Source organism: Engraulis encrasicolus, chromosome 24 (genome assembly GCF_034702125.1).
Source record: "Engraulis encrasicolus isolate BLACKSEA-1 chromosome 24, IST_EnEncr_1.0, whole genome shotgun sequence".
Taxonomy (NCBI): domain Eukaryota; kingdom Metazoa; phylum Chordata; class Actinopteri; order Clupeiformes; family Engraulidae; genus Engraulis; species Engraulis encrasicolus.
In genome coordinates this window covers 40,110,999-40,120,998 of record NC_085880.1, presented here as the reverse complement: position 1 = coordinate 40,120,998, position 10,000 = coordinate 40,110,999, and the positions used below count along the sequence as shown (strand labels likewise).

Here is a 10,000-nt window from a genome sequence, read left to right as displayed (position 1 = left end):
GATGTTTACAAGCAGAGAAAATAAAAGCACCACATATTTCATGTTTGTTTGCCTCCCTTAACTGTACAGTACCTGTGCTGTTACCCCTCCCCTCTCCTGTCCTCTCCTCTCCTCTCCTCTCCTCTCCTCTCCTCTCCTCTCCTCTCCTCTCCTCTCCTCTCCTCTCCTCTCCTCTCCTCTCCTCTCCTCTCTCCTCGCCCCATTGCTTGCTCGCCAATTTCCAGCGGGTTTTTCAGAGGTGACGAGGAGCTGCTGCTGGAGAGTCTTATCGATTTCAGACTCCCACAAACAGCACTGACCTCCACCTTCCCAGCACTGACCTCAGCACAGTCAGAGCAGAGTGCTTATCTCCGCCCTCCTCTGGCTACCCCAACCCCTCACCACCACCACCACCCCTCCTGACACAGCATTGTCTGCAACTGTGTCCCAACCTTAATCTCTCTCTCTCTCTCTCTCTCTCTCTCTCTCTCTCTCTCTCTCTCTCTCTCTCTCTCTCTCTCGCGCTCTCGCTCTCTCTCTCTCTGTTGCTCTCGCTCTCTCTCTGTTGCTCTCGCTCTCTCTCTCTGTTGCTCTTGCTCTCTGTTGTTTCTCTGCTTGATAGAGATTTTCAACTGTTTGTGGAATAAAAATGTAAAAAAGAAAATGAGCTTGGTGCGAACCCTTTTTACCACCATATGCTCCTCCTAATCTTCCTCCTCCACCACCCCTTCCTCCTTCCTCCCTCTCCTCTCTCCCCTCATCCCTCTCCTGTTCCTCATCCTCCTCTTCTCTCCCGTTCTCCTCTTCCGCCTTCTCCTCTCTCCTCCTCATCCTCCCTCTCCTCTATCACCTCCTCTCCTCTCTCCCCTCTTCTTCTCCTCCTCTCCTCCCTCTCATCTCTCTCCTTCTCCTCTCCTCCTCCTCTTCCTCCTCTCTCTTCCTCCTCTCCTCCTCCTCCTCCATGCCTCCAGGGCTATGCTAACCTAACCCCCTCTCCGCGTGCTCTGCTCTGCTCTGCCCCCTACAGGTCAGCCCCTGCCTGGGGAGATGACCCTGGCCCAGCTGCTGACCCTGCTGTACGACCGCAAGCTGCCGCAGGGCTACCGCTCCATCGACATGACCGTGAAGCTGGGCTCCAAGCTCAGCAGCGACCCCGGCCTCTCCAAGACCGACTCCTTCAAGCGCCTACGCACAGAGAAAGGTATGCACCGTTGCAGACATGCACTCACTTACGCACGCATGTGGACACACACACTATTGCTCCTCTTCCTCCCTCCTCTCCCTCTCCTCCTCCTCCCTCTCTCTCCTCTCTCCTCTCTCCTCCTCATCCTCCCTGTCATCCACCTCCTCCTGTTCCTCCTTCAAGCGCCTACGCACTGAGAAAGGTATATGTGCTGTTCCAGACATGCAAGACATGCAGACACATTCTTTTTCACAGTCCAATCCCATTCATCTCATGGGAGATGCTTGATGCATGCACACGCCAGAATCACATTCTTTCACATGCCTAGCCCTGTCATCTCATGGGAGCTGCTTCACACACACACACACACACACACACACACACACACACACACACACACACACACACACACACACACACACACACACACACACACACACACACACACACACACACACCTTAACTCAGACTTATGTGGATGGGTAAGTGTGTGCCATCTCCCTGGTGCCACCTGGCCTCTTGCTGTGCCGTGCCATCCGTCAGTGCCTTTAGAGGGCATCCTGTGTAAATAGTCCATAAACGCACTCCCCCATCCNCCCCCCGCCCTCCCTCCCTCCCTCCCCACGCTACTCTCCTCTGCCCCCTCCCCAAACCTCCCTCCCCACGCTACTCTCCTCTGCCCCCTCCCCAAACCTCCCTCATCTCTCCTCTTCCTCTTCCTCTCCTCTCCTCTCTCTCTCATCTCTCATTCTGTCCTCTCCTTTCTCTCTCCTCTTCCACCTCCCCAAACCCCCCTCAACTCTCCTCTCTCCTCTCCTCTTCCTCTCTCTCCTCTTTCTCTCCTCTTTCTCTCCTCTCCCCTGTTCTCTGCTGGCGTCTGACAGCTCATTCCACACGGCGATGGATGGTCCTGCCGTCCCCGGCCCACTCCCCTCTCTCTGCTCCTCTCCTTTCCCTCTCTCCGCTCCGCTCCGCTCCTATCCTCTTCTCTCTTCTCTTCCCACATCTCTCTTCTTTCCCTCTCTCCTCTCCTCCTCTCTGAGCCAGGCCCTCATACAATCATGGCACGCACAGAAATATGCCTTTGCCAGACCTCCAGTTTGCATGAGCCGAGCGGGAGGAATAAATGGAAAGAAAGAGGGATGAAGAAAGAAGGGTGAATGAAAGAAGAAGTAGGAGAGAATAGAGAGAAGGGCATGAGAGGAGGAGGGGATGGGGAGAGGGTGGGGTGGGGGTGGGGGCAATGGCTGAACTCATTCCACTGTATCTCATTCTCCTCATAATGAATCAAAGGCGTGAAGGAATTAAATGGAAGGCCATTAATTTCTCTGAGTCCTTTTCTGTGGCCCCCATTTTTTTGCCTTCTCCCTCTCCATTTTCTTTTCTTTCCTCATACTCTCATTGTTATGGTTATTCTTTGCTTTTGAGCGGTGTAAAAAGAGCAGAGAAAAATAGCATGACGCGTGTATAAGAGGCAGAAAAGTCGATTGTTTGGCGCGTGTGTGTGTGTGTGTGTGTGTGTGTGCGCGTGTGTGCGCGTGTGTGCGCGTGTGTGCGCGTGTGTGCGCGTGTGTGCGCGTGTGTGTGCGTGTGTGTGCGTGTGTGTGCGTGTGTGTGCGTGTGTGCGTGTGTGTGTGTGTGCGTGTGTGCGTGCGTGCGTGCGTGCGTGCGTGCGTGCGTGCGTGCGTGCGTGCGTGCGTGCGTGTGTGCGTGCGTGCGTGCGTGCGTGCGTGCGTGCGTGCGTGCGTGCGTGCGTGCGTGCGTGCGTGCGTGCGTGCGTGCGTGCGTGCGTGTGTGTGTGTGTGTACGCAGGGTTCCGAGGTTTTGAGCACCCCTACCCTCTTCCTCACCTTGGGTGATTTGGTTCCGGACTACAGGCAGCTAGGGCAGTGGTTTTCAAAGCGGGGGCCGCGGCAAGCTGGCAGGAGAAGCCGAAAGCCCAATTGGGAAACTCCAACTCATTGTGACACAGCACTCCACAGCACACAAGTGTTCACTGCACACAACAAAATTGTATGGCAAAAAAGTAATTGAACATTATACTATTATCTTCACTATTTTAATTGAGGCATGCCTCACAGATGTAGACTATGGTTGTGAAAGGAGGTACACAGAAAAAAAAAAACAATGTGGCACTACCCATGTAAGGTGGGGGCCTTGGCTTGTATATATCAGTATAATGGGGGGGTGTCATGGTCAAGTTTGGGAACCCCTGTGGAAGGTAGGGGACCCAATCTCCCTCCCACAATTCCCCATTTGAACACATTTCACAGCCCAGAAGCTTCACTGCAGAGCCTCGGCCTCCGCCTCAGCGCTGCCTCCCACCATCCTCTCCCAGTGGTGTGCAGGGAGCTGTGGAGTGATTGTTTGGTTGAAAGACTTCCAGAGACGTGACTAATCTTATTTGGGCTTGGAGAACCTGCAAACACAAGGTCCTACCACCTAGAGTGTGGCTGGGGGAAAGCCGTTCGTGATCTTTTGAAGCTCGGCGAGGATGTGCACAAAGATCTTTCGGTATCTCAAGGCTCTCTAGTCAAACAAGTCAAAAGTGTTTGTTTGGACTTTTTATTTTAACTTATTTAGGCAGCCTTAGTAAAACTTGCACACGCCTGTAGCAGTTTGGTTTTAATGTTGAATTGCTTGTCGATCAATGAAGATGTTTTGATCTTCTGAAAGAATAAAGTAAGAGACTCTGCTGGCTACCTTGGCCTGTGTAATCTCTGCTCTGCTCTGCTCCGCTCCCCTGGCTGCCTCTTCAGACTATGGGAAGAGTGCTGACTGCAGGCCTTGAACCATAACGAGGGGCTGGATGTGTTTAAAAATCTACAAGTTGGAGGTTGGAGACGACACGGTTCAGTAGTGGGCTAGTGTGGCGTACTATTTTGCAGGGGACCCCGGGTTTGATTCCTTCCCCATCCATCTCCCTCTCGCCCCACTCATTTCCTGTCACCATATCCGGCAGCACAAACAATTAAAAAAAAAAAAAAATAGTTAAGCTTTTGTCAGAAAGGGAACATTAATGGGGCACAAGTTAGAGGTTTGTATGTTGCAAGAATCGTGAAAAGCGTGGATTTGCTCTTTATGCATCGGAATGTACAGTATATCAGCAGATAATAATGTAATTAGCGAGGAAAAATAATCTTTTGTAATTTATAGATCTTAGATTTAATCTGGCATCTTGTTTTGATTTGTGAGAGGCCATGATAAAATGTTCTAGCCCTGTATGTAAGTGTGAATAGGGGTGTTTTTGTTGTTATTTTGATAGTCATTTGTATATTCTTAGTAGCTTTTGTATAGTCATATGTGTATTCTTAGTAGCTTTTCTCTCCCTGCTATCATTAGAGCTCTTTTTGAAAATTGGGTCACGTTTGTAATTTTAGAAAGTCCTCTTCTGGTCTCCTTGGTTGCCTGTGGTCACGCATGCAGCTTGATTGATACTGATGTACTTGGATGTCATCTTCTCCTCTAACAGACATGCGCATGGACACACACACACACACACACACACACACACACACACACACACACACACACACACACACACACACACACACACACACACACACACACACACCTCCATCTCCATCTCCATCCCCTGACATAGTGATTGGTCACACCTCCAGTTGCCCTCGGGCACAGATCCAGGAAGGTGTGCGTGTGTGTGTGTTTTTTGTATGTGTCTATAGTTGCTGCCGCTCCAGTGACTCACACACTTTGTATATTTTGTGCATTATCGCTGCGTGCGCACGCTGTGCCGACGGCCTCTGGAATGTGCACACTCACCCCCAGACCTGTTATCATGTCGGCTGTGGCCGCGTCTGCTGAAGCGGGGGTCATGTCGCGCAAAGCCACCAGCCACCGCTGTGGCCCATCTCCTTCTAATCCCACATTGGAACGGCAGGGTCGCCATTATAGGTCATGCCTGTGATTGCCCCCAGTGTGAATATGTCTGGCTTATCTCACTCGACATTTAAAAACATGCCCTGTTCCCCATACTTACTGTAAGTTAGTATTATATTTCTCTCTCTTTTTTTTTTTTTTTTTGCTACGGTATCTTGCATAATTCTTTGGTTATTTGACCAGTTTGACTTTGTATCGTCTTCTTTTCTTTTGTTACTTTTTTTGTCCTCCTTTGAGCTGTTAGCTTCTTTTCCAATCCGTCCCCATGCTGTGCAACATGCACCCCTTGATTTTGTTTTGTTTCATTTCTTCAGTGTGATGTTTCTACTTGATTCCACACAGCGCACGCTGTGTGTGCGCGCGTGCTCATGAGTGTGCGTGCGTGCGTGTGTGCGCACTGCCATTTGACACAACAGAAATCCAGTAGGGTGCTGCACACTCCCCCATGGGTGATTGGCAATCGCAGCAGTGATCACCGCTGGAGTACATGTTGGGGGGGGGGGGGGGGGAATCCATCTCTACTTAGGGAGGGGGGGCACAGCAAGACTCCATCTCTACTGTTGAAGTCCTGCAAAGAGCTGCTGGCCACTTCAGTACTCGCTGCTGTGCTAACCCGCCCAGAACAGTTTAACGATGAGACTGAGCACGGCGCACCAGAGTAGCATATTGATTATCACACTGGGCATGTTGGCAAAATAACACACTGGCTGGCGACTGTTGTCATCTGACAGAAATGTAATGAGGCTTAAATCTTGTATTGGCCAAGTGCATGTCTGATATGTGTACCCCCATTGGCATGATGAGACTGAGCATGGTGCACCAGAGTAGCATATTGATTATCATACTGGGCATGTTGGCTAAATGGCACACACTGGCTGGCTGCTGTGGGCTTCTGACAGAAACCTAATTTCAACAATGATGCTAAAATGTAGTTGTGTTTCAAATGTATACGGCGTATATATGCATATCATATCCAATTTTTCCCACAGACCGAGTAGCATTGTGTGGTGCTAAACATTGGCCAAAATGCAAGTCTTATACGTGTACCCCTATTGGCATGTACTGTACAGTACTGTATGTGCAGCTGTTAATGACCAATTTGTGGTGCTCGCTGCTGTTTTTATTGTTGTGGCGCTGCTGTGCCACATAGAGGTCTGTGACGTGTGTATATGGGAAACGGCACTGCTGTCAGACGATGCTTTTCTATTTGGGCTGTAACGATGCACTCAACTCACGATTTGGTTTGTATCACGATTCATGACGTATGGTTCGATACACCCCACGATTTCACAACATTGTAAACTTTATGAATAAAAACTAGGATAGTTTATAGGTAGAATAGGTAACAAGAGGCTACTAATAATTTTACAAAGGTTCTATATAATAATGATGATGCTCGTAAGCACTATCACTTTATATCATGTGGTTGTTTTCTAGGCTGATGGGTATGAAAACGTTTACAGGGCGTATCACGATACTGCCTCCTTGTATCGCGATACAGTACGATTTCTAGTACGAGCCCTAGTTTCTATCTGTATCAAATGACTGGCTGCCACTCCTTAGTGCATTACTTGCGCTCCGGAGCCTTGACCCTCCAATACCCCCTAGCACCACTCTGACTGCCATGTGTGCTCTTCCCCATAAAAGCTTAACGCATCCACAATCCCACCGCCCCAGGAGGGCACTCAAATGCCTTGACCTGGCACCACTCTCCCCCTGCCAGAGGAGACGGGGACGATGTTAAAGTTCGAAATGGACCTGAGGGAGCTTTTTCTGTCTGCCCAGCGGGAGAGGAGGAGGAGGAGGAGGAGGAGGAAGGGAAGGAAGATAGCAAATAAACAGGAGGATGAAGATGGATTCACAGGTGAAATGAAAGTTTCTCAGACGACGGCGGAAGGGAGGGAGACGTGACTTTAAAGCCAGAGCAGCGTCCCCGGTCGGTCGCAGAGTCCTCTTGTCCTTCAGGTCCTTCACACAGTGAAAAGGCAGAGGAACTTAAACAGTCGTTGCCTTTTAGCAGCAGAGGAATAACTAACGTTTCAGCAGCAGACGAAGGACTTAAGCAGCCATAGCTTTTTAGCAGTAGGTAGCAGGTTACTCTTCCCACAGCAGCCCACCCGTACACTAGGGTTTAATCCCGGGACCCGGGATTCCCGGGAAATCTGATCAAAACAATTTCCCGTTTCCCGGGAAAGCCATGACGGGAAACCGGGAAAAAAATTTAAGTGCGTGTCTATTTGTTGTCCCAGCAACATAAGCAACAGTGCCATCTAGCAGCGGTAACACTTCAGGCTCATTTAAGCAGCAGCAGTACAGGCCCAATTTAGCAATGTCTGAGGTGCGCGGTTGACGTATTATTTCATCCGCAACCGCTTCTCAGAATTTCTAATCCACCCGCCCTAATGTTTTTTCTCCAATTTCCAAAACCGAATCCGCCCGCCATCCGCCTATCTGTTTTTAGTATTTAAGATGCCTGAGGCACATAGTCGATCGTCTTTTTCAAGCAGTGCAGGTAATTTACATCTTGCCAGCCCATGTTTAAAAAAAATCTCTAACTTATAGCGATTCCCAACTTGTCTCCACCCATCGCACAACGTGAAAGTTGAAACGTGTGGATGCTTTAATGCAGCCTAAATTTTAACAGTTTAAATACATCCAGTCCAAGCAGCCACCAATCGAAACTATTGGCTATCTAGCTTACAAGTTTGGATGGTATCCAATAAGACGAGTCAAGTGTCTTGCGAAGAGTGCAGAGAATTACGTCGCGCGTGTGTGTGAGAGCGAGAGAGGGTGAGAGAGGGAGCGATTCCAAACTTGTCTCCATCCATCGCACAACGTGAAAGTTAACGTGTATGCTTTCATGCAGCCTAAATTGTACCAATTTTGCCTCCTCCCCAAGCAGCACAATCGAAACTATTGGCTATCTAGCTTGCAAGTTTGGCTGGTCTATCCAACAAGATGAGTCAAGTGACATATGTCTTGAGAAGAGTGCAAGCGTCGCTTTGTGTGTGAGCGAGAGAACCAGAGAGAGAACGAGAGAGAGGCGCTTCCCGAAATCGCTCTGCAGAATTAAGGGCAAGGCGATGTCTCCAAATATTAGACAAAATGCAGCTTATTTTAGTTAAGTAGACATCAGGAAAGTATTTTGTTTAGTTGCAAAGCCGAGCTGATTGGTTCATATTGCTCTGAAAGACACTGAAGTCTATGCCTATATTTTAATGGGTTTATTATGCGCGCGAGGTCACCTAACTGTAGTGACGCCCGGTGCTATTACCAGAGGAAAACGATAGCACTTAGGCAAACGGTAAAGTCAGTTTAGCCATGCATACCTGCCTATGATGAACCAGTTTTCTTGTTTGAAAAAACACTCTTCCTGGCGCTAGCAAACTGCCATTTCTGACTGACCCAGATGAAATCCCATGCACGGAACTCCACTATTGAGATGACATCGTATAGGCTATATTTCCCACCGCTTATCACAGTAGCCGACAGTGAAACATTGTTCTCATGAAGCTGGCGGTAGACGTGTATACTATCCACAGGTGAAGGACAATGTGCCATGATTTGCGCACAACCTCAAACACAATTCCTTAATGGAGAATAGCCAACCCACTGTTGCATCAAACTTATAGGTGAAAGTCGTGAGCTCCACCAACAATCCACCGTCATTGATAAGCGCTGCATGCTGCGCACAGGCTATCATCTTACACTTCATTATTATTGTGTTGGTGGATAGGAGAGCTTAATCTTAATTCCTTTCTCCCAATAATGATACAAACAGTAACAACTTGATACAAAATGCCAGTTTGGGAGGAACAGTTGAATTATAGCCTCTACATGACTAGATAAAAAAATTTGGGAAAAAAAAAAAAAAAAAACGGGATTTCCCGGGATTCCCGGGAAATGGGCCGTCAGATCCCGGGATTTGATTCATGCCATTTTCGGGAAAAATATTAAACCCTAGTACGTACCACACACACACACACACACACACACACACACACACACACACACACACACACACACACACACACACACACACACACACACACACACACACACACACACACACACACACACACACACACACACACACAAATGACCTTGTGATTCCATCCGCTTTGCTCTGTGGAAGTGAAAGTGTGGTTCGTGCTGCGCTAAAAGAAGTAAGGCTCTGAGGGATTGGTCTGGCTTTTAACCTGTGTGCCTGTAATGTGCGCATGTACTGTGTATGTTCTTGCGTGTCTGAAGTTCTAGGTCACTCTGGCATTGACTATAGCAGTGTTTCTCAAAGTGGGGCATCACAGGAGGGGGGGTGTGACATCTGATTTTGGGTGTCTCCCCCCCAGCCCCCCAAGGAAATTATTTCCTGTCTCGCCAATAAGCCATTACGTTTTAAGCATTATATACGTAATTATAAACATTATATTATTCATTTTCATATAGGAAATGAACACACATCTGCATTCCACTGCAGTCCCTCTTCGTTTTATCTCAGCAGTCACCTTTCCTTTGACTCTACACAGCGCAGCGACAGTAAAAACAGCGCGAGTACTGCTGTTGTTTGGGGGGCGGGGGCTCGGAAGCATCCAGGGGGGAATGATGGGAAAAGTTTGAGAACCACTGGACTATAGTGCGGTATGCTCCTGGTGGGCTCTTTGTAGTGGGTGTCTACAGAGCTCTGAATTCACGCTGGTGACGATTCATTTTGGCTGTTAGAAGAAAAAGCTTACTAGCCACTTTTACTGATAGTGCATGTATGTCTGGTCAGTGCAATTTATATCTACTAGCCATATTTGGGTAGTGATGAAACAGTTAATGTATAGTCCTAAATAGGGCTTGTCCTTTGTCCATAGATTCACATTTTTTTTCGAGAGTCCTCCACCACTAAGCACGGTTGCATTGTTGACTAGAATCTACAATCTAGAATCTAACTAG

The 10,000-nt window shown here is 48.5% G+C and overlaps 1 protein-coding gene across 6 annotated transcripts in view; it reads left to right on the top strand.

Annotated features, from left to right (window-relative positions):
- The window catches only part of birc6 (baculoviral IAP repeat containing 6), a 267,517-nt gene that overhangs the window by 120,161 nt on the left and 137,356 nt on the right, over positions 1-10,000 (top strand). For all 6 annotated transcript variants that reach the window (XM_063191494.1, XM_063191492.1, XM_063191495.1 and 3 more), the window contains exon 64: positions 1,007-1,180. In XM_063191494.1, coding sequence (XP_063047564.1) covers positions 1,007-1,180 — 174 coding nt within the window. The remainder of the gene's footprint in view (positions 1-1,006; positions 1,181-10,000) is intronic.